The sequence below is a fragment of the Falco biarmicus genome, chromosome 1 (assembly GCF_023638135.1).
Source record: "Falco biarmicus isolate bFalBia1 chromosome 1, bFalBia1.pri, whole genome shotgun sequence".
NCBI classification, from domain to species: Eukaryota; Metazoa; Chordata; class Aves; order Falconiformes; family Falconidae; genus Falco; species Falco biarmicus.
Window position 1 is genome coordinate 16,745,836 of NC_079288.1, and position 27,872 is coordinate 16,773,707.

At 41.8% G+C, this 27,872-nt stretch overlaps 1 protein-coding gene across 1 annotated transcript; it reads left to right on the top strand.

Moving 5' to 3' along the window:
* Window positions 1–164: 164 nt before the first annotated feature.
* Window positions 165–27,853, top strand: PPM1D (protein phosphatase, Mg2+/Mn2+ dependent 1D). The gene is made up of 6 exons (XM_056334041.1): window positions 165–788; window positions 7,193–7,421; window positions 9,857–9,981; window positions 20,256–20,446; window positions 21,241–21,483; window positions 26,413–27,853. The coding sequence occupies exons 1-6, from the start codon at window positions 326–328 to the stop codon at window positions 26,965–26,967; spliced, it is 1,806 nt and encodes a 601-aa protein (XP_056190016.1). The 5' UTR covers window positions 165–325; the 3' UTR covers window positions 26,968–27,853.
* Window positions 27,854–27,872: the final 19 nt, after the last annotated feature.

The window sequence follows — 27,872 nt, forward strand, 5'->3', positions numbered from 1 at the left end:
CTCCCGCGGCTGGGAGAGGCGCGCCCCCGCCGGGCTCCCGCGGCGCACGGCTGCGCGCCCGTCAGGGGGCGCCGCGGTGCCCGGCGCCGGCCCGGCCGCCCCTTCCGCCGCGGCGGGGGCCTGGCGGGGCGGGGGCGCGGCAGGGGGCGCTGCGGCGCGGGGCCGCCGCTGCCGCGGGGATTGGCGGGGGCGGGCGGCGCGGCCGTGCCCGAGTGGCGCCGCCGACGTCAACAATAGTCCGCGGCGGCGGCGGGCGGGGAACCATCGCGGGCGGGAGCGGCGGGCGCCGCCGCGCCGAGCCGGCCCCCGGTCCCCGTCCCTCCCCATGGCGGGGCCGTACGCGCTGGGGGTGAGCGTGTACTCGGACCAGGGCGGCAGGAAATACATGGAGGACGTGACCCAGATCGTGGTGGAGCCCGAGCCGGCGGCCGAGGCGGAGCGCGGCGCCCCGCACAAAGGCGCGGCGGCGGTCGGGGCCCCGCGGGCTGCCGAGCCCCTGGCCGAGAGCGGCCGGCGGCGGGGAGCGAGCCCGCGGGCGCCGGAGGAGGCGGCGCCGCCGCTCGGCCCCGGCCCTGGGCCCGGCTCCGGCCGGCGGCCGCGCCGCTCCGTGGCCTTCTTCGCCGTGTGCGACGGGCACGGCGGCCGGGAGGCGGCCCAGTTCGCCCGGGAGAACCTGTGGGGCTTCATCAAGAAGCAGAAGGGCTTCGGCTCGGCCGAGCCCGCCGAGGTGTGCGCGGCCCTGCGCAAGGGCTTCATCGCCTGCCACCGCGCCATGTGGAAAAAGCTGCGTAAGTCCCCGGCGCTGCTGGCGCCCTCCAGCCGCCGCCGGGCCTGGGCCTGGGCCGCGCCGCGACCCCCCCCGCGCCTCCCCGCGGCCGGCCGGGGGGGACAGCACCCCCTGTCCCCAGGGCCCGGCGTCCCGGAGCCGCTCGTTGCCCGGCGGCCCCGGGAGTGGGACGTGCCGCCCCCCAGTGGAGCCGCTCCGTGCCCGCCCGGGGAACGGCGGGCCGCCGTGCCGGGCGCTCCGGGGGCAGCGGGGGGGTGTGTGGGGTGGGGTACGCGCTGCGGGGCGGGGGGCTGCCGAGCTGCGATCTGCTGGCGGCGCGTTTCAAGCCGGGTCCCGACATTGGATTTTTTGGGAGATTTTCGTCTGGCTGCCGTGGGGAATTCGCATGGAAATCCCCCTCGGATTTCCCTTGGCCGCAGTATCTTAAAAAAAATAATTTTAGCAAACTGGAATGTGCTGGGATGGGACAGTGTTTGTCCCCGGACTGTGCCTGGATTGCAAGTGTTCCCGCCGGGCCCTGCCAGAAGGATTTGGGATGTGGCGGGTCCATGGGGAGGACTCGTTCAGTTGCATTGTTTGAGCATCGCAGAGCAGCAGCGTTACCTGGCACAGCAAACCCGCTGGGATGCTGAGGGCGATGGAGGCTGTTGACTTGTCTGCGTAGGGCAGGGGTTGGGCCCTACGTCGGTACAGCTGAGGGGTGAGAGGGACCAGGCCGGGGACCCTGACCCCTCTGGTGCTCTCCCTTCTCCCCCAGATGAAGCCTGACTGCAGAACTGTGTTTCTGAAAGGGATTGGTTTTTTCTTGCTAAGGCGGCAGTAGAGCATGGTGGTGGTTTGTATATCATGTGCAGAGTGTGTGTGTTGTGTATGCGGTCGTGTATCCGAAAGCCCCAGAAAGAGAAAATACAAGAAGCGAACAGCATGTGAAGGCAGGTGGGAGTGGAAGACTAAAATCGGATCAGAAAGGTGGGGATGCTGACAGCTGGGCGCGGGAGGCAATCGTGGAAAGCAAGGAATTGCAGGCAGAGCACCACCCTGGGGTTTCAACCAAGTGATTCCTGGGCGGGGAGGGATTACAGTGTCAATACAGTTTCGTTTTCCTTTTTTCTTGAATAGCAAAATGGAGAAGTTGTGCAAAGGTCAGATACTGAAGAGATGCGGGGGAAAGGAACGGCCAGGTTGTTGGACAGAAAGGAAAGGGTGTGAGATTTAGGAGCACCAGAACTTGACCAAAGCCTTGATGCTGGGGATAGGGCAGTGAGTGGCACGAGATGCCCAGAGCTGCAGGCTTACACGGTAAGGAGAAAGATGTGTGAATAGGGGAATGGGGCATGGGGGGCAAAGATAAGTTTAGTTTTCTAGTTGTAGTACCCCTAGTCTGTTGCTTGTCACTGTGTGTGAATACAAAACGCAGAGGTGGAGCGAAGTGACAGAATGCAGGAAATACTATTTTAGTAATGAGTGTTTAGTACTGGGGTTGTGGAACCCATTCAGATTGTTGTGAGAAACAACGTAGCTCTGGCTGTGAGCATCTGATAACAGCTTTAGGTGGGCCCTGTAGTAAGTTTCTACGTCGCATGTTTGGTCTTACAGACTTCCGCTGCATGTGTACAACAGCTCGAGTGTTACGGGACAGAAGCATTACTATGTCTAGTTTATAACTTATTATACTGTGTTACAGAATCCCAGTGCGAATTCTACTTTCAGTACATAATTTTCCATATTAGCATATGTAGACCAGATTTGTAACTGTGTGTTGGTGACACTGTGGATATGAAAGGGAGACTGGGTATTTTGGTAGCCTGAAACGGGGGTGGGAGAACAGTTTGGCTGTTTGGTGTAAAGGATGGAGTTGTTACTGCTTCCAGTCGATGGCCACGGGCAGAGATGCTGGTACTTGGCGGTTCTGTCAGCGCTGGGAAGCTGTGGGGTCATCCCAGTGGCCATCTCGTACGATAGACAGGAAGCTCACTGATTGTAAGAGTAACGGAAAAATTAAAACAGAAAAATGCCCCTTCGTCATTGCCGATAACTTTGGGCATTAATTATGAAGTTCTCTGTGTGCTAAAGAGCTCCTGGAGTATAAGTTCCTATTTGAAGGCCTGTTACTCAACTGGCAGGGGTAAGAAAGGTATTTACAAGGAGCATATGCGGATCAGAGGTCCCAGATTTTGATGTGACTTTACTAAGGATTGCATAGGTTTATGTTTCTTTGGCAATTCATTATTTGTATAGCCAAGAGCTTGTTTGTAAATGTTGTATTTAACTTGATAGTATTAAAAACGTTTTTCAGCACTAGTAGGTACCATTTAGAAAGAGTTGTGTACTTCTTCTTTGGTTATAACTCTTCCCATTAAATTTAATTGAAGCAATAAAAATCAAATAATATTTTCATTTCTTGTGTAATAACAAGGGTTTTTTTGTAATTCTGCTGCAAAGCTGTAATTTCAGGATTATTCTTAGAAATGTTTAAGAGTTTATGTATGTGTTCTTACCTGAAAAGCACCTGGACCACTTAAGGCAGTGCAGATTTTCAGGATAATGTTAAATTTTTAGGGTCTGTTTCTGTATTAAAAGTTTATATAGTGTTTAGGTTTTGAAAGTTTAATGAGAATTTTAGAATCAAACTAATTTGAAATGAGGCACTGTGGTTTGACTTAATTATGTAAGAACAGTGACGTAAAAATTAAATACATTTTTATCAATTTTTGATCCTGAGAATAATTCTGAATCATGCTCAAAGAAAGACAGGAACAGAACTTCCACAAACATGCTCTGGAGCAGTTGGTGCGTTTTGTATCACACACCAACAATTGCTTTTTAGGCTGTGCCAAGGTTTGGTTTTTTTTCTGTCACAGATGTGGTATCCAGCTGTAGGATCCAGGTTTTGCTGTAACAGATCGACAATACGGGACGGGTTGTTTTAAACCAATTCTTACCCCTCTCTCCAGCCTCCCCACCAGAAGAAGGGAGACAAGAGTAAGAAGTTACTGCAAAAAAAAAAAAGTTGTGTAAACAACTTGCAGTCCTGGAAAGCTGCATGGACTTGTCTCTTGCAACTGTCTGCCGTTGTAAGGAACAAACTATATTATAGATCCGATGGCTTCAGATACTGCGAACAGGTGCATTCTTTTTCTTTTTTTTCTTGGAAGAGTGGGAAGTGCATCTGTTAAACTGGAATACGTGGTATTTTGTGGGCAGGGATTGTGAGAGTCTGTAACGGGCAATGTTGTTAGTACCCTGCTAGGCACATTGTGGGTTTACCTCCTACTCCCCATGCGCATCTGCCAGGTCTGTGCACTGCACTGGTTCATAAATGGTGTGATTTTCAGATCTAAAGCCCCCAGCTGCAGTGGAGTCGTGTCCATCCTGGGATGTATCGATGCTCCTAGTACATAGTTTAATAACTCAGGGCTGTAAATACAGAATTAGGGACATAGGCCCGCAAGGAAACTTTGACTTAACTTTGCTTTCCAAGAGAGCTACCTAGAGGTATTTCTCTGTTGCTAAAGTTGCTGAAGTGGGATGTCATCCAAGGACGTTTCAGGTCTGTTTTTGAAGTGTGAATTTTGTTTTGAGAGCTTTGTTGTAATTTCAGGATTTCTTCTAATGTGTCAACTTCTTGTGCTATGAAAAATGGGCAGTAATTTCCTCTGAGCTTATTGAAGCTAAACTCAAAACTGGATGGCATTTAATATTGTTATTTTGAAGGGATGTTACTAATGCCAGTTGTGTGCTTAAGGAAGAGCTTGTGTTTTTACTGGAGCTGGTGTGGCCAGGTAGGGAAGGAAGTGTTAATGTCTGTTTTTAAATAAGAATGGCAGCTGGAGCTGATGCTTCTACCAAAGGAGGAGTTTAACAGGGTGTTACTCTTAACTGTTAATTAGTATATGTTCTCCGTTAATTTGTTAGAGGAGAAAATGCCTTTTGATCATATCTGATCGTTTGGACTATTGCTGTATCTTATAAAAGAAATGTAGGGCTTTTTTTTAAAGTCAAAACTGTATTTTGGTTTGTATCATGCATCGAAAGACAAGAAAAAGAATAGTCTTTAAAAACAGCATTTGGCGCGTTTTTCAGCATCATGGTAGTATGTAGGAAAGGAATTGAGCAAGGAAGAAAACTTTTCTTGATGCTAGTGTCCTGTGTATGTTTGTTTTTAGGGGTGTGTATAGTTTGCACTAAAAAGTTCTTTATTTTTTTCGGATGGATAAAGGGAAAGAAAAGGTGCAGCCAAGTCAGATGTCACGAAGCAAATCGCTTTACACTTCCTGTCCTAGGCAGCAGGTGACAATTTCAATTTGCCCGCTGACATGCCAGCTACAAAACCAGTAAAGTTACAAAAGTGAGCGAAGGGTAGTGTTTTTCAAGTGGAGGGGAAAAAATGTTTTAGAAAGATGTCTTACAGCTGAAGTTACAAGATTAATAAAAACGTGCTCCTGATATGCAGAAGAGTCAGGTAAGTGACTTTGATTTTAATACTTGAACTCAGAAGAAAACCGGGGAGTTTTGACACTTGTGTTAATTTCTGATGAGACACGATGTCTAAAGAAAGGAATATGCTATGCTATATGTAATACTTATCTCTAAACAAGAGCAAGGCAGAAACTAAAATCTCGTGATGATAGGCAGATCTAATTTCTAGTTCTGCTGGAGCCTAAAATCTGAGGCTGCTGTATCATTCTTTTTTCTCACAAGTGGGTGATTTCACTCTCTATGCTCTTCATTCCCATAAAGACTGATTTGACTCTCTAATATATTTTATTGCTATTGAGGGGTTGTTACGCTGACAGAAACTCATTAGTTGCAGCTTGTTTTCTGTTAAGTGCATGGTTGAAGTCCTTATTACCACTTGGCTTCCTCCCTCATTTGCTTTCCATTTGGAATGTGTTAGTTTTAATATCCACAGTAAAAATTGCCAGACACAGAACTTCCAATAAGCTGATTGAATGTTTCTGGTTTTTGGGGAAAAAAAAGAAGCTACTCCTAGGGCGAAAGTGTATTTTAGTACGTAGAATGCAAAGCTAGTACTCTTGTGTTAAGAGCTTAGATGTTTAGATTATGCTGGATATCTTGGTAGCTAACACTGAGGAAAGGCAGCCTTTATCGTCGTGCTGTCTATGAAATCCCGCTGCTCCTTCAGCACATCTTCCCTGTCTTCTCTTTCTTGCCTCGGGCATCCGAACATCGTGCAGTGGCACTAGAACTCAAGTTCCTAATCTTTTGCTTCTGCCTAAAACATCTGAAGTTTAAAATACCCATTTTCACAGAGAGGAAGGCCTATTTGTGTTTCGGTTTGTGTGTTTGTTGTGCCATAGGAAAATAAATAATATAGTCCTTTGGCAGCCTGGCTTGGGTATTTCCTGCAAACTGCATGTGTATCACAGTGGAATTTTTATGTTGTTCTGTGTGAGCATGCCTTGTGAAGTGCAGAAGATAGAATGTGACAAGGAGATGAGTCTCCCTTCTGAGTTTGTCTGAAGACGTGAGTGGGTGCAGTGAAGAAGAAACATGAGGTTGCTGTTGACAGTTGAAATCAACCGGTAACTGGCAACTTGAGTTGTGTTTTCTGAAGGTGCTGAAGTATAGAGGAGGGCTGGCATGGCTAATCTTTCTTAATTGGGGTGTTGTCTCAGTCGTTCTGCATCGTTTTGGAAGTAGATGAACTTGGCTGTGTAGACACAAAAACAGACAAGAAAAGAAAAGGCACAGAAGAGAAATGTGGATTGGACATGAACAGGGGAGAGCAGTGTAATAGGAAATTAACATGTTTTCAGGGCAGAGCAGCTGAGAAAGGAGGTTTCCCTAACCATGCATAGTTCGTGCTAGTGTTGGTATTTTGAATTCAAAGGATAACTTGCAGATGTGATGTTGAGTTATACTTGAAGTCTTCCTCCAAAAGGAAATGTGAATAAACCAGCTGAGATGTTACTCAGCTTAAAATGTTGTTCGGCATATAAAAGTAAAATAGCATTTTCTTTCCTTCCGAGGTGATTGGCAATGTCCAGACAAAATGACCTAATTTATAACGTTTCCACCCCTTCGGGCAGAGCAGTGAACAGTAGATCTTAACAAAATGCTGGTTCGACCCTGTTCAACACTCAAGGAGCACATCTTCCCCCATATTCTTCTAGTGATGCTTAGAGTATTAAACCAGGGGAAGCAGTTTTTGAATCCTGTCTTGGTGCTTTGATGCTGGCTTTTTATATATATGTGTGTCAAACTGTAGCTAGGGGAGTGATGTTACGAAATCAAGGGGGACCCGAGGGCACTGGCTTGCCTGGCCATACTGTAACGTTACACAAGCCTCTGACACACCCTTCATCTTGATCTTCAAAACGATACTGGTTCCACAGAATTAAAACCAAAAGTATTTTTATTTGCTTTTTCCTCTCATTGCAGCAGAGTGGCCGAAGACCATGACCGGTCTCCCAAGCACGTCAGGAACTACTGCCAGTGTGGTCATTATCCGCGGGTCAAAGATGTATGTTGCTCATGTTGGCGATTCAGGAGTGGTGCTGGGAGTCCAGGATGACCCCAAAGATGACTTTGTGCGAGCTGTGGAGGTGACACAGGACCACAAGCCGGAACTTCCCAAAGAAAGGGAGAGAATTGAAGGCCTTGGGGGCAGGTAACTGCTTTTTACTTCAGTTTTGACTTCTGGGTGCTGTCTGTGTCTTTCTGACTGAACTAGGCTTAAGGTTGCTTGTTTTGGGGGGCAGGGGGGGTGAGCAAGCTGGTGAATCTCAGTCTATTTATATTCCTTCCCTGTCTGGGCTCTGTTTTTTGTTTTTTCTAGCTTGTTGAGGAATGAGTTAGTGAGCCACTGTTACACTGTTGGGCTTTTTGATAGTGCTTTATGTTATAAACAAAATTTTAATTTCCTGGTGGATCGTGCAGCTGAGGTATGGTTACAATTCTAAATGTTCACTGAAAACTTTGAAAGTGGAGATACTGATGTTTGACCTATTCTACATTAAATTCTGAAGAATCTGGGGGGGTTGCCTTTACATATATATGTATGAGATCTGGAATATCCATTTTGTCAAATGGTGGAAACACAGCAGTTTTGACACAAAGTAGTTTCTTATGCATTCTGCATTATTCCTGAGGTGACAATGGCAGCTGCTGAGTAGGCTCTTCAAAGCTTCTGTTTAAGGAACGTAAAAAAAATTACTAATCTTAGATTTGAAACAGGGTACTGTATTGCTGTGTTAAAACGTACGCTTAAAATGTTAGAATACTGCATTTTAATGCATATCTTTGCATTAGTAATTTTTTCACTGTCAGGAGCTGGCAGATGTTCTGACATCTTTGAGTTGTGGTTGATGCGTGTTCCCTGTGACTAAGGAGGAAAGCAGGCAGGTTTGTCAGATGGCACTAATGTTTTGAGACAAACCTCAGGGCTCGCATTTGGCGTAGCTTCACAGGAGCTCTCTGTTCTCATGTTCTACAGTACCGCACCAGATGGATGGGCACAGTTTCCTTCTCTTAGCGGTTCAGAGGCAGAGATCACTGAAGGTTTTCCTGTTGACATCATTCATTTGAGAACCCTGTAAGCTCATGAACCTTCAGATATTTGTACCTCTAGCAGGTGGAAGTTGATCAGTTAGCTGTATTGGTGGCTTTCAGAAAGGGTAACTTGCAGATTTGCCAGGTTAGTACTTGTAAATGTATAGGTTTCTGAGTTGCGTATCTTGGAGACTGAAAGTCTTTGAAGCTTCAAAGATGAATTCCCTGGAACTTTGTATCAACAGGAAGGGTTAGATTTTATTTTAGTTTAGTTTAAATCTTTGCTTTTACTGGTTCTCCTTCTGTTTTTCCCAGGCTGGCTGTTGCAGGCTATTGTGAGGCAAATAGTAGGAGTGAGGTGGTACCATGCAGCTACGCTTATTAAAATCTCATTCATGAAAGCACATTAGGAAAAGTTAATGGGAGAGCATGGTTTCGTCTTTCATTAAAAATGGTATTTTTCATAGTAACAGTCCTGGAGTGTGGGATGAGGTCTTTCAGATAAAGACTGCAGTTAGCTTTGTGTGGTCATCAGTTGTACAAGTGGATAAGATCTGTTTTTAGGATGTGGTGTTTGTGACTTTGCTGCACTGTGCATGTGCAAGGATGGAGCTAAACATGCCCTTGTTGTTAAGGCCTTTGAAGTCTCAGGAAGTGCATCTTGAATAGCTTCAGTATGAGGAATCTTGCGGCTGTTCCAGAGCTGCTCGGTTTCTAATTACCAATGGCTGTTCCTTGGAGAAAAGCTAGCTTTGAAGTATCTAGTTCTTAACTTGGTTGGGACCAAGCTTTGCTAATTCCTTGTTTCATTCCCATTTCTTCCTTGATGGCTCATACTCTCTCTGTTCATTCTTCCCAGCTGCCCCTGCCCAACAACAGCTGCCTGGTTTACTTGCTCTGTAACTTCTTCTTTGACCCTTCTAATGCCATCTGTGAGAACTAAAGGTGGTGCTCAGTGCCTTAGAGCAGGTGTTAACATTCAAACGCAGAGCTGTTTCTTCCTGTCTCCTGCTTTCACAACACAGCAGCTATGAACAATTCCTCTTTTATATCTGCCTCATGTTGGTGCACCGCTAAAGAAGTCTCTACAGAAGGCGGCTCCTTTCTCTTATGTTTTTTCAACTAGACTTTGGTGCTCTTTACTATCAAACTGGCAGAAGGAGAAGACCGAAGGAGGAACTACAGGGTATTTCCACCCAAGTGAGCTGATGCTGATGGTCCTCGTCTGAGGAAAGCAAATTCAGTTCTGCTTTTAAAAAAGATACTCTTGCATCTGGTTGTTGCAGCCAGGCAGAATTTCTTCCAGGTCTTCGTTCCCCTGCTTTTTCTTTTCTTCTGCCCTTTCTCACTTCTCCCTTGGGCTTAATATGGAATGAAAGTATCAAAGTGATACCGTATGTTTTGAAATATTTATTTGTGCTGTGGACTTCCCTGAGGGTGCTGTCATTATTGTCCATATTTGCTGTTTAACTGGTTCTGTGTCCATTGAAAGCAACTTTCATGCTTTCATTTCCATTCCTTTTTTTAACTCCTGCCTCTTTCTGATGTTTTTAGTGTGATCAACAAGTCCGGTGTGAATCGTGTCGTTTGGAAGAGACCTCGTCTGACTCACAATGGCCCTGTGCGCCGCAGCACCGTCATTGACCAGATTCCATTCCTGGCAGTTGCTAGAGCACTTGGTAAGTCATGTTGGTGTTTGGAAAGTGAGACAGCACTGCATACAGGCCACCAGAACTGAATTATACCCTATTATATTTTAGAGGGATTTACTCACTTGCTGTGATTACAAGGGCTTCTGAAACCTGGGCCTTTTAAAAGTATTTTTAATACAATATGGATTTTGTTTTTCAAATCAAGCTGTAGAAGGTGTCATTGGTGAGTGAAGGACTTGCTCTACAACATGCAGGATTTTCAATGTCAGTCCTACAAGGCTGGTGCTTCATTTCTGTTGCAAATAAAAATGCACAAAGCAGTATGTGTTTCCAAGATGGAGAGTATATTTATTGTTTTCTTACTGAAATAACAGGACTGTAATTTTTGACTAGGTGGTTGTAAGTTTTGCTGCATAGCATCCAAATTACTCTGGTCTTCCTTTTGTTGTGAACCTGTTTTCTTTCAAGGCTTAGCATAGAATGACCAAAGGGTCAACTGTTGCCTTTGTGAGAGTATTAGTAATGGGAAACTATCTTTGAGGAACACTTTATTCAAAGGACAAAAAGGCATTTTAAAGTACCTAGCAAACTTGGTATGAGTGGTTTTGGGGAAGTATTTAGTAACTTAATCCTTGGATACTAACACTCATGGGCAAGAGGTGTCTTCTGCTCAGTTTTTTTCCTTAAATTCCAGTGCAGAATTCCAGTGTTCTGCAGTTCATTTTGTTTCTGTCCTCCGTTTGCCCCAGTGAAGAATCCTCTGTCCAGATACCGCCCCCAGTATAGATTCAGTTTTTTTGTAAATGTGGTACATGTTTTTACCTGTGAAAACTGTTCTGTGACTTAATTTCTTCTTGGCAAGCTTGACAGTTATGTGGTGGTGTTGTCAGTGTTCCTAGATCAGCTGGCAGTGTGTCATGGGAACAGTCTGTTCCTGGGACCATGATCGTCTTGATAATTGCGTAGCATTACTGTGTCTTATTTCAGAGGCAGTGCTGTCTGTTTCACATGGGTCTGTCCAGTGTTAGGAAGAATTTTGCAGTGATAACTACCATTGTAAAAGATAGTTATATATCAAGCAAGGAGTCGTAGGTGGCTAGGTGGCTGAACGGTGATCTTTTAATAAAACCAGAACTTTAATTTTATGGACATTTTTCTCTGTTTCTTAAAAGCCTTTATTATGTTATATTTTAGGCAAGATAGATGCTTATTTTATGGTTAGTAAAACTGACTCGAGAGTTTGAGTAAATCCTTTGGAGTTAATAAATGAGTAGCAAACAGATCTTCATCCACTGAGCAACATGTACCCCTCTGCAAAAAAGGGGAGAAGAGAGATGTGTTCCTCCTAGATTACAAAAAACATAGGCTTAATTTTGATGAATCTTTCATTCCTGTGATTGCGAGTTTGTTGTCTAAATAGCTCGATGACTTTCGATTCAATTCCTTTTAGCGAGTTCAACACAAGGGTTTGGCTGGGTCTTGTGTGCAGATGGGAATTCAAGGAATGATGCATCTGTTAGCTCCCTATTGCATTCTTTTCTGTTACGTGGATGAAGAGGATTACTGGAGAGTTTAAGGTCCAAGAAACAAGAGCACTTATCTCTTTAACATATCTTAGTTTCAAAAGCAGATTTGAAAGCTTAAAAAGAGGGTTTGACATCTTCAAATCATGGAGAAACAGACTTACAACGTGACAGTGCTTCAGTGTTTGCTTGCTCAGGGAGCCTCCGTAGCCTCTTCACATGCACTTCTGAGGAGGTATGACAAACCTCCTGGAAAAAGGAACACAGCTGCTTCGCTCCGTAGGACCCAGATGGTGCACAGACGCTCACAGTTTGGAAACAGGATTTAACTTCTTTCTGAGGCCAACATGCCCATTACGCTGCTTACAAAAGACCTACCATGACTAAAGCCATTTGCATTCATGCTGTTGAGGCCTGCTCGACCTCTTGGCTGGTTCCCAGATTGCTACCCTGGTTGGCACAGCACTGCTGTGTTGGAGCCTCTCCAAGCGGAGTAATAACTGTCAGTGTTGACGTATACTGGTTACCAGTACTCTAGTCAATCCTACTAAGATGTAGCACAGTGATTCTTTTTGCTAAGTCCAAACTCAGTTGTTGTTCTTGATAGAAATCCCATACAGATCCCAGACTGGACAATAATTTTGAGGAGGAGAGCAAGAAGCTCTTGACACTCTGCCCTGCACCGTGGAGAGAAACTTAAAGAGTTGTGAATTTACAGTCTTTAAAAGCGGGAAGATTGTCTGATGAAACCCCCTAAAATTTAGAACATGGGTGTCTTTTTTAAGTTTGTCTTTCTCTTACAACACTTTGAAGTATTTTGGTGTAGTCTCATCCCTCACCCATTCCTTAAGTCTAGCACTCATTTTAAGGAGTACAGCAAGGGCTTTAGAAATAGCAGGAATAAAAAAACACGGTGGAAGAGTATTGCATTGGTCAAACATTTGGACAGCAGGAGGAATACTGGTGCAGTGGAAGTCCTGGCCAGATCAGTTCTGTTGACATTCCCTGTACTGTTCTGATTGTCTGCAGTGTCTTTCTGCCCTAAAACAAGCATTTGTGGTATGCACTTTTTATTACTGCTGCTTCTTGCAACTGTAGTGGCTGCATTTAAGTAATGTTTGATTTATTTATAGCCCCATAACAAGTCAGAAATACTTAGGCTTCATATTGTCTCTATAAAGTATCTGTATGCTGCTTTTACTGTATCCAGGTTTTTTAAGTCTTCTATTTTAAACTGTAGCAGAGTATTCTGCGTTTTAAGTATAGCTACTTCTGCTAACCTTTTCTGGGTGATGAAAACATCTTTCTTTATACCAGTTTGCCTTGTAATAGATACTTAAGAATCCCGTGCAATCTCAGAACTGTTCATGTCAAGACTTGCTGCTCAAGCTGATCAGAAGAGCATTTTGTTTCCTTAGAGTGTAATCATTTAAGTCAGTTTCCTCGCACCCCTAGTTTCATGGTAACTGTCCATTTTATATGCCTGTCTCTAAAACAGGTGTGAGGTAACTCAAATTACTTCAATCCCCTTACATAAGGCAAGGCTATGAGTGTGCAGATCGATGGATACCATGGAGCAGATGCTCGGGGGCAACAACCCATCGTGTAACTTGCCCGTGTGTTTCGAAGGGTCTGTGCGTGTCATTGCATCGCGTGTTAGTTATTGTCTCCCTGCGGAGACAGTAACTCCGTGTGGCACTTGGGAAGGTGGTGTAGGCTCCTGTGAACGTGCTTCCATGTGCATGTCTTGGGGAAAGAGTGCTGAGAAAGGAAATAACCTGCTCTGGGCTTGTATAACACAATAGCCAGATACACGCTAGCAGAAAGGTTACATTTCAGCTATGCTGTCTGTCTAAATTAAGTTAGACCTGCTTCTGGGATGATAAGCAAAATAAGTGTGTAAGACGATGTATGTTTCATTCTCATTGTGGAAAAAAGGAATTAAGAGTTTTGATCTTTGGAAACAGATTTTGAAGTAAAATCTGGCTGTGGGTGTAACTTTCAGAGACAGTATACAAAGTAGGGGGAGTATAGAAAAACTACAGTCTGAGCTTTGAATATCTTAATGGTATAACTTGCAACAAGGACAGAATGTAGAAACAGGTAGACAAATGGTGTGATTAATCACTGAGCTTTGTAGGTTGTAAGTGTAACTTAAACATGTTGTAGTTTAAGTGGCTATTTAAGTTCTTATCCCCAGCTGTCTGCCAGCCTGATTAAGTTGACTGGTAATGCATGGTGTGATGGCAGAAATGGGTCTTGATTGTTTTTTAAATCATATGGGATCTCTCTTGCTGGTAAATTAGTTCAGGTCTAAACCCAGTAGATCTTTTATTGACTCTGTTCCCTCCTCCTCCCCTTTTCTTGGGAACTAATCTAGAGCCAAGATCTGCAGCTGTCCAAAGGGTTATGTGGTAAGGGATTGCCTCGCAGTATTGTAGCTGTTTGGTGTCTGTGTGGGGCTTTAAATTAACAAATTATGAAACCTGAACCAAGAACCCATAGTTAAACAACTCACTCATGTGGCAATATGAAGTATCTTTTCCCTTCATGTGGAAATATAATAGACTCACCCCTATACTTCAGGTGGAATGGCCTTTACCATACAGAATTGACTTCTCCTAAGAACATGAATTTCCTGCTGACCTCTTAAGAAGAGTTATGTACCAAGCAGTGAATGTTCAATGTATAGCTGCTATGAGAAAGCTGGCTCTGACAGTGCCATGGAAGCTGTTTTCCAGAGCAACTTACTGGGTGCCAGAATTGTTTTGTGAAGCTCTCTGAACATGCATACCATGAAACCCTAGAGAAGAGGGTATGGCTGACCTCAAATGATATAAGTAGGCTGCTGTATAAGGGTTTAGGGTTTTTTTCCTGCATTTAGCTATTTTTTTTTAAAGTTTACCAAATAGAATGGGCACAGTTGCAACACAGTGTCTGCTTCTCAGTTCTTCCTTCCTGCTCACTTGTAGGTCTCACCATGGAAGATCAATCATGTTGAATTGCGTAAGCTAGTAATTTGTATTTGAGTACTGCAAGGCATTTTCCAGGTTTTAGTGATAATTGCTTTTTTCATTTTATCTATGTAAAACCAGACAAACCAGATGCATTTGGGATTCTAGTCTTGTCCTAGGGATGTCTTGCTCTAGCTCGTATAATCATCTTACCCTCAAGACAAAATATATATATGTATGCCTGTACAAAATGCAGAGTATGTACTTTGTGGGTATCTGTTACATGTCATATGGCAGTGTGTGTGGGTCCATGTAGCTCAAGTAAGAAAGTCTGGGGCTCCCCCTTACCCCCCTTGGCAGATGGCAGGTCTGTACACATGCCTCTCTTGCTCTCTCTTCTTAGGCAATGTAGAAAAGCAGTAATAAAACTTTTCTGCTAAAGGCAGAGCTTTATCCAGGTTTGGTCAGTGCATTCTTCTGCTTTACCCCTTGTTTTCGGCTAAGCAAATGCTGTCTAGGATTGTCTTTTGAGGCTTGAAATTCCACCTTAGTATTCATTTGAAGGATTTAATTCAAGGCTAGAAATTGTGAGAAGCTTTTTCTGTGCCATTTCAGCTCCTCACCTCTACTTTTGCACACTAGTTCTTGCAGGCTTTTCTCATGCAACGTGCTCTGGCGTAGCCCTAGACAAACACCTTTTTTTTTTCTGTCTTGCCTGTGATTTTGCTAACTTACAAGCAGAGATGAGCAGTCACGCTGAAGACTGCCTTATGAGCAGCTTTTAATTCACCACCCATTTAAAATGCAATCATTTGTTTAATTTGCTGTTGAAATACAGTTCTTCTGCCTGTGCTTTCCTTTTCTACATACTGTTGAGGGGTGGCATTCTTTCAACAAGTTTGACTGAAGTAGGATGTAAAAGAAGCTCCTAAAAAAAGTACTCCTAAAGCAGCAGTGGAAGTTTTAAAGCCTCAAGTGCTTATGTGTTAAGTTTTCTGCTTGCTGATACCTTCAATTTGTCCCCATCCCTCATCATTCCAGCGTTTGTGTGAATGGGACATTGCGTTGCACTCCACTTTACACTGCTGTGAAATGCCCTCTTGTGGCTGTAGGACTGGGTTGCCATGAGTTCTGCTGAAAATGTTTCCACCCCAGCTCGGTCTTGAGTGGTTACTGTCTGGATCCTTGCTGAGATTTGTCTCGCTTCCATTGGGAGTGAAAAAAGTCCTGCAAGTCGTCTCTTTGTACTAACAGACCTCTTAGATAAAACTTTGATTTAAAAAGATCTGGGATTAATCAAACTGGGTTTTTGTTTTGGACTGACTTAGAGAAGTCAACTTTTCTTTCCTCTATTAAAACCAAAAGATATTTTTGTATTTGAAACAGCATGATCCAGAAACATAAATGAAAGACTTGATTTATATGACTTCTGGACATACTTTTGCTGTAAGAAGGCTTTGGGCTTAATTTAATCCAGTCTACTTACATGATGGGTGTTTTTGTTTGTAACTTCAGTTACTTTCCTGGCAGCAGTTGAAATACAATACAAAAAAAAAAAGTTTTTTTATTGTATTTTAAAAGGTAATAGTAAGCAGGTAAGATAGACTGCATTTTGATATATTTTTACAGGTAGGTAAATAAAGTTTCCTGCTCCTTTATGATTTCAAACATCTATTTTTCTTTTTGTAAGGTGTAGTGTCATTTTTGTGTAGACCTCTGTATATTATTCTGGTTTTGAGTTACGACTAAGAAACAGATACGATTTTTCTGGAAGATATGGAAGGAATTACACTATTAACATTGGTTTGGAAAAGAAATATGCAAGCCTTACACCAAAAGAAATATTCCTGGTCTGTAGGATTTTGGAGAACAAGATTGTTAAAGGTTTTGTGAATGTCTGGGTTTTAATTCAGAACAAAAATAGTATGGCTCAAAGTCAAGTCTGAGAACCTGGCATTCCAGTTCTGTAATACTAGCCTTTGGCATATCACATCATCTTGCTATCTTGGCTTCCCCGTCTGCTAAAGGGTCACTTGTCTGTCTTCTTGCTTTGGGACAGAATTAAAGATTTCAGAGCACTTTGAAATGCCTAGGAAAAAGTGTACTCTGCTTTTTGGCTTACTTCCATCTCCCTTTTTCTTTCCCAGAATTGTGACAGAGGGTGCCATGTAAAGTGACTCTTCCCAAGTTTGTCATATATTCCTCAGCTGCTATGGATGCTGTGCTCTCCAGCTGGCCAGAGAAAGATACGCAGCTGACATTGGTATTCTGTCTGTGCAGCAGCTCTAAAAAGCATGAACTTAAATCTGTGGTGCTCTGCCCTTTAGGAAAAAAAAAAAAAAAAAGTACCTCACCCTAGTGCCGTGGGTTGGCCTTTGCTGGCTTGGAGTTGAAGGATCTGTGAGAAGTATTTTTTGAAGTGAAATATTCTTTATGCAACACTCTTCTACCAAGGATTACTAGCCAGCTTGATTAGCCTGAGTTTGTGGGTTTCTGGGAGTAGACTGGTAGATTAACACTGAAGGCAATTTTCCCTGTTCTTTAAGGCAGTCACAAGTACTGTTGTTTCCTTTGAGGCTGAGGGAGGAAGAATCTGGATTTTTCTATATGCTTCAGGCTTCAAGCATACTCTGTAGAAATTTTCCTGGCTCAAAGAAAGAAGGTTTGGGTTTTTTTTTTTTCTTTCAATTTGTGACATCTAGAGCTCCATTTAGCTTTCAGTAGCTCAAGAGTTGCCTGGAGTTGGTCAGTTAATACCTGACTGTGCTTCAATGCTGTTCCGTCGTACAACTTTGTAAATAAGTTATTGTGCATTTCCTAGCTTTTTGAGATTGAATAGATGATGAGTACAGTTGAATGTAAAACTCATGATGAGTCTGTTCTTGCTGTACATTTACAGCAACCTTGGAATGCTGCTTTGACAAGAGGTGGTGCTACAAGAGATTATTTCAAAGAATGCATTTTGCAAAAAAACCAACCCCAAACCAAAAACCAGCACGTTTAATAAACTTAGTCTTTGAAGCTGTGAGTCCTTGAACTAGTCTAGCTCTGCTTCAGCAGTTGCTTTCAGGAAAAATTACTTTCCTCTCGTGATGTCTAATTTTCTCTCTTTTCTTCACCCCCCTCAGTTAAGAATGATGATAGTACTGTAGAAGTGTAGCTTAGTTGCAGACTTGCACATGGACTCAGCCAAATATGTGGACTACTACTATCAGGTAGCCTGGTGGTAGTTCTAAGGCAGACCCAGCTGTGAAGTCTGATGTCAAGCCCACACCTCAGTGTAGGGTTCCAGTGTGGCCCTCAGAAGGGCAGCTTGTTGTGGAGGAGGGACACTGAGGTTGGAAAGCTTTCAGTGGCAGCTAGGAAGGTTGAGGTCCTGGTCAGGGGTTTGGCCTGTGATTTGTGATGTGTGGATTCATCATGTGTGTTCTCAGAATCTGTGTGCCCTTGAGGAAGTTTTTAATCCTTGGAGTCCTCCTTATAGCCAGAGTGGTATTCCTGATTATGCCCACGAGGACCTTTCTTCCCCTTGGAGGAAGAACCTCTGAAATCAGTACGATTATCACTCAGCTGTTTTCTGGGGAAGAGCAGCAGATGGGCATGATGACACGTATGTAGATGAACCAAAATTAAATAGCATCAGGTTATTTTTATCATACTGCACAGTATTTTTAATAAAAAATATGATTCAGCTAATAACATTTGTCACTCCTAAATGAGTATGAACAAACTAGCAAATAAAAGCATAAAAATATTATGTGTGTTGGAAACGGATGCTGCCACCGATTCCAAGATCTGGTTGTTGTAAGATCCCAAGCTCTTGTTTATTTTACCTGCTGTGTCTGTGATAGACATGATGTGAAGATCACTCAGTGCATGAAGACTTTTTGTGGCAATTCATATACAATAATTGCTGTGCTGGAGTTCAGCTCTTCTGTTAGAGTATTGATCTCGCTGCCAGCTGGCTGGCTTTGTTGAGTCTGTGGAGGGAGAGTGCACCTCTATACAAGCAGGCTTGGCTTTTAATTAGCACTTATTAGAAGCATGTGTTTCTGCTTGCTGCTGCTGCAATGAAGGTGAATTGGTGCTTTAATGAGGATGGACCATCCTGCTTGCTATGGTGAAGTGGAGTAATTGAGTTGAAGTATTCCCTTTCCTGATTCTGGAGAAGTCTTTTCAACTGGTTGATAGCTTAAGGCAAAGCTAATGGAAGGAAGCAGGAAGACAAAAAGCTGATTTATTATCTTTAAAAGGGTGGTGATGGATGCGGAAGAAGGCTACAGGCATGCTTTCTGAAGCCAGCAAAAAGCAGAGGGAAAAAAAACCCTGACAAAACCTTACTCGTAAACTGGAGTTTTAAGCTTCTGTATGCTTTTCAGTTCTGACATTTTAATCGATTTCTACTTCTAAAGCCATGTGTTCTGCACAGGAAAATGTAGCCAGTGCTTGCAAATAATGTTACTTTTTGTTGCTTGTCACTATAGGAAGCTATTTACGAACATAAAATAAAAAGGAAGAGAAGGTGTTAGTGCAAATTAATACCATTCTTGATTTAAAGGACCAACCTTAGAAAAAGGTTTTATTTTTTCAAGTATACTTGATAAATTAAATTGACATAAATTGATATGGAAGTGCATTTTTCTGATGGAGTGGTTTTCACTTGAGGATGGTTTGGAGGAAACACTCAAACCAGTAGTTGTTTTGATTTGAATGTGTTAGTCTGATTCAATTCGGGCCATTGTTACTGGTGACATGAAGCCAAATACATTTGCATAGCAAGAAAGATTTAAAAATAGAAAGGTTTGCTGCATGAGGCTTTGCGAGGGAGAAGCTTTAGCTCTCATTTTCTGCTTTCCTGCTGGAACCCTGGCACTACTTGTGTTCCTGTGGCTACTTTCCAACTGCAGAATTTGGCACATGGTGTTCAGCTGGAAAGAGGCTCTAACACAGCGCTGCATGGCTTTGAAAGCAATGCTAATGCTGTGGAAGGAGGAGGAATGGGAAATAGAAATGAGGAGAGGCTGAAGCCTTTCCCCTATTCCTTTGCCCTCTTCCTTTGTTTCTTCTCTGTGGCACCTGCGTGCACAAACACACGCACAGCAAGATATAACCCTGTTTTTTTTGTATTGCTTGTGGAGGATCTCAGGTTTTAAAGAAACAAAGGGCAGTTTAGCAGCTTGAGTGTGAAAAGATGAGGTTTTTTAGTTTGCGGGGGTTTTTTGTTGTACAAGCAGGACTTGGTAGGGTGTGCAGGGCAGTGTATCATAGTGATGCTGATATAAGTCTAATACTGTATATGACATTGGGAGGAGAAAAGGTAGTATGTGATTCCGCCCCCGCCCACAACCTAGTCCTAGAAACTCTACCGTGTACGAGACAGGAGGATTCTGCTTCCAGTATTTCAACTACCAATAACTGAAAGGGCAGATTTCTGCAAGTTTGGTGTGGGTTCAACAAAGTAAAGGCTTTACTTGTTTGACATCTGTCATTGTTCAGATAGGTTTTACTTTGGATATTGAGGTTTCACTGTTTTCTAGGTATTAAGGTACTACATTTCCCCTTTTTCTGAAAATGTTAGTTTCTAAGAGAGTAGAAGGTCTTCTATAAACATAGGTTTGTTTGAATGTGGTTTTATTTACGTTGCTACGTATTAATAAATATGCTTGGAAAGCAGCAGCAGATCAGTGATTGTGCTGAAATTACTTTGTATTACTGTTGGGGATTTGAGGCTGGTGGTAATTGTTTTCATGGGAACATTTTTCTGTAGTTTCCAGGATTGGTATTTTCATGTGTAACAATTCAAAAACATTTTCTTCTTGGCTAGGTGACCTTTGGAGCTACGACTTCTACAGTGGTGAATTTGTTGTGTCTCCTGAACCTGACACTAGTGTGCACACAATTGATCCCCAGAAGCACAAATATATTATCCTTGGCAGTGATGGACTGTGGAACATGATCCCACCTCAAGATGCTATCTCCATGTGCCAGGATCATGAGGAGAAAAAATACTTCATGGTGAGAGCAGCGGCAATAAGTCATTGTGCAAATTTAATACTTTTTTCTTCTAAAAATTGCTTAGTGTGGCATGTATGAACAGTACCTAACTGGTGGTGTTTAGGCATAGTCATAGTTTTGCCACAAGACAGATGTAGTTACAATGTGGCTGATACTGTGCTTGCGTATACTGTCAAAACCCGTGCATGTTAACAATCTTTAAATTATTTGGTGACTATTTTTGGGAAATTTGACTACCAGGATGGTATCTGTGAGTAATAAAGATGGTAACATGTTCCTTTTCTAAGGTGATTATACAAAATACTGTCTGAAATTTAATTCACGTTAAGATGCGTGTTACAATGCAGATAACTGTTTATTGTTTTTTACACTATTTGTACAAAGTCTGAATTAAATTTTTCTCTGGTTTATTTTAAAAAACAGTTTGAGAATTTATGTAGTGGAGCATCTGAGCATCAGATACTAAATAGTATGTAACCCCCTTGAGAGACTTTTAGAAAGACTGTAGGATGTTATGGCCAGGCTATTTATGCAAGTCACTGCATTGGTTTTATGGTTTAAATCACTCATAGATACATGGATTCTACCATAAACTGATTTTAAAGTTACATTTCACTTAGAAGAAAGATATATTTCAATGGATACTTCCTCTTGTGTTTCTGAATCACATCACTTTAGTACATGATATATAGGAATATATCTCAGGCTGTGCCACATAAACTGTCCACCTTCCATGTATAAAGTGAAGTGGACCTGACTGCTTTCTCTCTCTGTCCCTTTCCTCTAATGTAAAGGGAGAGCACCGACAGTCTTGTGCCAAAATGCTAGTGAACAGAGCGCTCGGCCGGTGGAGGCAACGCATGCTTCGTGCAGATAACACTAGTGCCATTGTAATCTGCATCTCACCGTTGCAAGACAGCAAAAGCAACTTGGAAAATGAAGAAGAATTGTATCTCAACTTGGCAGAGAGTCCCTGCTATAGCAGCCCTGATATGAATGTCATGACACCCTCCCGCTGCTGTACCCCACCTGTCAAGGTAATGGGTTTTTTTCAGTGTTTTACCGAAATGTTCCACTTTTGAGTGTGGAGCCCACTAAATAAGTATCAATATCCTTTTTCTCGCCCTAGTAGTCATTTCTTTCTGTGTAGCTCACTGCGACAGGTGGGACTGGCGCCAATGGTGTAGTCAGACCCTTGCCAGTAACTGAAGTAATACTTTTAGAAACTACTGGGCTGTCAACTTAAACCACTATTTAATGTTGCTTTTGGTTTTTGGGTTTGGTTGTGTTGGGTGGGTTTTTTTCCTAACTGCAGTGGACTAGGCAGTATGTATGGCTACATAATACATTTCAGTTGTAGGACAGTACTTGACAGCAATTACCTGACCATGTCCTCAGTACTTCCATGTACAAAGCTTTGGAGACTGGATGAACATTTAACGTTTCTTAAAAGACTTTTGAACACCAAAGGCAGAGTATTAAATTATGAACTTCAGACATACAGTTTTTGTAACTCTTAAAATCCAGATCATTTAAGAATAGTTGTTGATCTCTATTCCCTCCTTAACATGTAAGAAATTATTACTATAACCCTATGCCTATAGTTTGCACAACTTTAAATGCACTGTTTCTGAAAGGTAAGTTTTCAAAGATCCTCCGCAAAATCAGAAGTAGGCTATTGAAAGGGAGGACTCAAACTGTGGGGATCAGAAGTTTAAAAAAGAAAAAAAAACCCAACACATCTCTTTAGAGAATAAGGTTGGGCTACGGTTTTCTTTCCTACCTTGCCATGTACTTCTGTAGCTTGCACAGGTGATCAATTTCAGACTGTTTGTAGATGTGTTCTTATTCTTGGTGTGGTTGGGTTTTGTTTGGCTGTGGTGTTTAGTTGGTTTTTTTTTTTTTTTAAGGTAACCAAAGGGATGATGTATTCAAATGCCCATTGCTGTAAAGAATGTTTTCTTTCTGGATCAGGAAAACTTATTATCTTCCTCTGGTTGATTTAATGGTCTTTGTTAGAGGAAAAGACATTATAATACAAGGTCTTCCTTCAGGTTAGAAGTTTCAACCATTAACAAAAAGCAGAAGTTGGTATTCAGAAGTTGGTGGGGATCTTTTTGTTCTAAGAACTACAGTGTAGTTATGAGTGGATGTTTGCTTCAGTAACTACCAGCTGCTTCTGATTTAAGTAGCTGTCCTTTGATGTTCTGCAGTATCTTTGGATAACTCTCCTTTGGGCAAAGTGAAAAGAGTAAAAATTAAAAAGGGAATCCTTAACATTCCCTTGGTAGAAACAAGCTGCTAATAAAATGGCAAGCTTAAACTTTGTCTCCTTCCTTTACATCCAGTGTAGCAAAGCATATGAAAAGAACTTAAAATCTAGTAAAATCTTGAGTGCAGAAAAATTCTTTGCATTCTAAATAATCCTGAACTTTTTAAGTTGTACCATATGTTTTGTGTGTGATCTATTATCAGTACTCACTGAATAAACATTGAGCTGTATTGACTGCAAGATGTCCAGGAAGCAGAATTTCTGGATAAGGACTTAACCGGAAAAAAAAAAAATATTTTTTTCTCCTTAAGATTCCCTCTCCCCATTGATGCAGATTCTGTTAACTGTGATATGTGAATCTAGATAAATTGCAGCAGGCATTCACAAAGAATGAAAAGATCAAAACTTTAGACAACTAAAAACTTTTGTTTGCCATGTAGATAAGGCCTTACATTTTTTTTGCTTACTGTGCCAAACGCAGAAGACATTTTTTACTAGCTATGGGTCTTCATTGATAATATATATATAAATTCTATTTTAATGCAAAAGTTATCCCTCTTTTGGATTAAAATAGAACTGGTGTTGCCAATTTAAAAACAGATACTATTTTCTTAGTACTTGTATTTATTAAGAGTACTAATGTAACAGAGGTTTCTGCTTTAATAACAACTATCTAGCTGTCCTCACAGACTACCTGTGATTATCAGAAGTGTGAAAAGGAGGCTGAAAAGGTCATTGCACCGTTAGAACAATTTTGAAATACTTCAGGAAAACCCAAATGTCTCCAGGCAGATCATAATAAAGGAAATGTCTTAGCAGTTGTGTCTCCATGTATGTTTTTTTTGCAAAACAAAAACTTTGTGTAGTTACCTGTAAATATATTTGCTAACTACACCTAAGCAATATTATCTTTTTCACAGTACAAAGAGGTTTAGCAGTTAGAGCCACAAGGAAAAGAAAACCCCATTTCCATAAAGTTTGGTTATGTAATGGCTGGACTGTTGGCTTTTCATTTATATAGCAGTCTGGCTTCATGGGAGCCTTCTAGGTAAAACTAAGTGCATGCAGGAGCACTGTTGGCTCAATGTTTTCTTTAAAATTATGTGAAACATAATAGAGGCATTTGGGACTCTCCGCAAAAATGGTCAAATACATTGTTTCTTAGGCCTTGCCTCAGACATTAAATGGTAGCCTTATAGCAAGGTGCCAGTTTTCTTATGAAGCACAGCCACATGACTATTTAGGAATATGCTTTTTGGAATTTTTTTTTCTGATGGTGGTAACTTGTGAGAGATTCAGGAAGTGCCCTTATTTCATGATACTTTGTGATCCTAGTGATACTGTCAACCTCATGGGAGGGAAAAGCCCCATTTTGTTGATTACACAAAAGGAAGTATAGCAATAGATGACTACCCATTTGCAAAACCTTGCATAAATACCTTGATACATAGAGCTACAGGTAAATACACTTAAATTTAGGTTGGTAATTAATTCATCTTCTTACAAAATTATTGTTGAATTTAATTGAAAAGGAATCATCGTAGTTTCTGTAAAGAAACCAGAGGTGATTCCCCAGATCAGTTAGAGCTCCTGGAGATTGCGGCAGGATTATTGCCCAAAGAGGACAGATCAGCAAAAACACGAGGTGGCAACAGAAAGGATATTCGTGCCTGTTACCTTCAGAGAACTGAAAGAAGCACGAATAGCCTTGACTCTTAACAGCTGCTACCTTCCAAAACAATTAATTTGGAAATGGACGGAGACCAAAGTTTCTCAATTAAACAGAAGTATTTCTTAATTGCATATCCTTCTGGCAACAATTACTAATACCAAATCAATATTCCTGAGGCCAGTGATAAAATCTGATTGGTTAGATTGCTGAGAAATGAAATTTGTGATTCATGTTTTATTTTTCTTGTTTTGTTACATCACTCTTCAGCAGTCCATCTGACTTTGTTTGGCTTCCCTAAGCCTTGTTCAGTCTCATCTAATTCGTACCATGCAAAAGCTGTTGGCAATAACAGCCACAGTGTTACGTGTCTTGCACAACAAAAGCATAAAACCTAAGTCGTGGCTAGAGACGCAATTCCAAAAATTAAATTGAGCAGATTAAGTAGCATTGCCAGAGCTGTTCTCTGTGTGTTATCCAGCTTTCTTAGGGGTTCTGCAACAGAGGTGAAGAATAACCTCCAGAATACCATCCATAAAGGTCTTTTGTCTTGTGTTGCTACATATAGGAAGAAAGTATTATCTAGATGGTTTTACTACACATAGGGAGAAACAGGGGAGTAGAGGGGAGTGGAAGACTACGTCTAGATGCTAGAAACAATTCTGATTATTTTTTCTTTTGGTGTGCATTTTATTAAACCTTAATATTAGATTTTTCAAAAGTGCTGAGCAGTCATCTCTTCTTGAAGTTGAACTGAAGTTGTTCTGGGTTGTGACTTCAAAAGCATCTATTTATTCACCTGAGATGTTACATTGACTTACTTCCTGATTCAGCTGTGTGTGCATTTGAGTTTTCAGCACAGTATTTTCTTAAAACAGTTATCATCATTTGCCTTACGTTGATGGTATGTAGAGTAATGCGGCCTTGAAATTTACTTTTGAAGGACTTGCCAAGTAACTAGGGATTTCTTCACAATTAAATCTTTAATAAGGTCATAATTCATATCTTTAGGGCACTGCATAAATACTAATTTTCATAATCCCCCTGTGGATAGTGAAAGCAAGTATTGTCCCCATTTTCCTATTGGTAAAACTGAGAACAAGGCAAAAGCACTTATCAAAGGCTGCAGGAGAGATGAGTAGCTGAAGGTATGATTAGAGTTCAGAAAGACCCTGGTTCTCAGGGCATCGTATTAAGCAGCTTCTCTTCAACATACAGAATGACTGCGCTTCGTGCAGAGTGGCTGGATGTGCTGGGAGGAATGGAGCTGCTTTCTTTACATGTTGTAGAGCATAAAGCTAGGCAATAAAATGTGTTACTTCACATAGCAAACAGTAACTATTCTCAGAATAGCTTTGTCCGATGCTCTACCTTTCTGTATGCAATCAGGACACCTACCATGAAGAGTTTGTCAGTGTCCCTGATAATCTGGTTATGCAGTAACTAAGACTTCTACATGTAACAAAGGTCAGAAGACTTTTTCTGCTATTTCCCCCAATAGTGTTTGGCTACTGGTGACATGTAAAATCCTCAAAAGGCAGTATAGGTGCATATATCACAGTGTCTGAAGGGGGGAAGTCATGTCCGCATGCTGGAAAATGCTACTTATGAGAATCATAGCACAAAGATTGCAGGCACTGCTACATGGCTTCCTAAATTAACAGCAGATGCATGCAGATTCCTGAGCATTTTATAGCAGCCAAAGGGAAGGTACACAGGCTGAGTAAGTCTGGGCAGCCCTCTGAATGAAAAGATTACACATCTGCCACTATGAGACACTTGCAAATTGGATGACTGAAGTAAATGCTTTTATGAAGTTGGTGTGCACAAAGTACCAAGTTCAGACCCACAGTCTGAATTAGTTTTCACCTCTCAGTGTGGAGAAAAGATAACTGTTTTGGAGTAGGATTCTTCTGTCTCTGACAAGGTTTAGAGAAGTTCTGTCCCACACTATCTCCACCCTCGAAGGATAATGCAGGTCAAATAATTATATTTATGCCTAAATTTTTTTTTCTTTTCCCTCAGCTTTCAGAAGATGATCCATGGCCACGACTGAATGCTTCTGAACCTATTCCTCCCCTCACACATAGCAACATGATCTCGGAAAAATACTTAGAGCTGCCAAATGAGATTGCCAAAAGCAATTTACCTTCATCAGGAGCCACCCCAAAGGATTCAGGCCCACAGGAGGAGAAGTGCAGCAAAGCGTTGGCTTTGAGGATACATGAATCCTACAATAATGGTTTGTCGGTCAGTCTCTCCCCTTCCAACTCCGCAAATTCAGGCACGGACCAAAAAGGCTTCAAGGTGTCCAGTAGTGGCCAAACAAAAGCCCAAGATGCAGAGAGGACACCCACAGCAAACTTTAAAAGGACATTGGAAGAATCCAACTCTGGCCCAGCTATGAAGAAGCCAAGACGTGGCCTGAGTCGAAGCATTAGTGTCCAGCCAGAAGGCATGTCCACAACTCCACAGCGCAAAAACTCAAACAAGCTGACCATGCGACGCAGCCTGCGGGGTCAGAAGAAGCTCAGCAATTCACTCTTCCACCCGCCCAGGAAAGCAGTCTGTGTTTGCTGAAGGGCATTTGTGTAAGGAAGTGTATTTTGGTCTGGTTAGAATTTTAAAGTTGGTGCAGAAGTTTGAAAATCTTCCTGTTTATCTTTTTTTAAAGTAGAAACTTTTTTTGGTATTGAACAGCTTTATCCCAGCCTTGTACTTGCTTGTATTATAACTGTGAATTTTGTAGATGTGTAGGGTATAAGTTACTGTAAAATGTGTGTAAATTTGTATTCCTTCATATAAATGTAGTCTCTTTTTTTCCTTGTATAATTGTTACAGCGGGGCTAAACCTTGTTTTAAAGAAAAATAATCCTTTTTGTTAATTTACTAAAGTCATGAATTTGTATACGCTTCTTGTGATGAGAATTTCACAACTTTTTAACTAAAGTAAATTATTAAACAGAATGGAAGATATGTATTTTCGTAGTACTATACGTTCCACCTGAAGTGTGTCTTTTAGAGAATACACTAGGTCTATATTTTTTTTTTAAATTTTAGATTTCTCTACTCAGAAATGAAAAGTATGTGGAAGCAGAGATGTTGAGTCTTGCTTTACACAGCTCAATGTCAATTTCTTCATGTTAATTAAACTACTATGCAGTATCTTATTTAGTTGTATTTTTTGTAACATTAATCGTCAAAGTATTTAGCAAAAAAGTGTGTGTTTTAAAACTCCAACTCCCAAAAGCATCCTATAAAGCCATTCCCATCCCTTGTTATAAATGATGGCATTTATATCCAGGCATAAAAGTATGCCCTACGGAGGCATGAATTCTCTGCTATTCCAATACTGATGGTGCTGCTAATACCTTTCAACATAAGTTCTTAAATTATTTTATGACTATTTTCATTGAGTATGTGGACCATGTGTATGTTCACCTAAATAAAACACATGAAAACTTGATGGGGGTGCATTTTTTTTT

Bases quoted from the DNA above. Each gene is read 5' to 3' on its own strand.
- PPM1D (XM_056334041.1), top strand. From the start codon at position 326: ATGGCGGGGCCGTACGCGCTGGGGGTGAGCGTGTACTCGGACCAGGGC. The intron at 789-7,192 runs GTAAGTCCCCGG...CTCTCATTGCAG, and splicing joins CGCCATGTGGAAAAAGCTGC to CAGAGTGGCCGAAGACCATG. The intron at 7,422-9,856 runs GTAACTGCTTTT...TGATGTTTTTAG, and splicing joins ATTGAAGGCCTTGGGGGCAG to TGTGATCAACAAGTCCGGTG.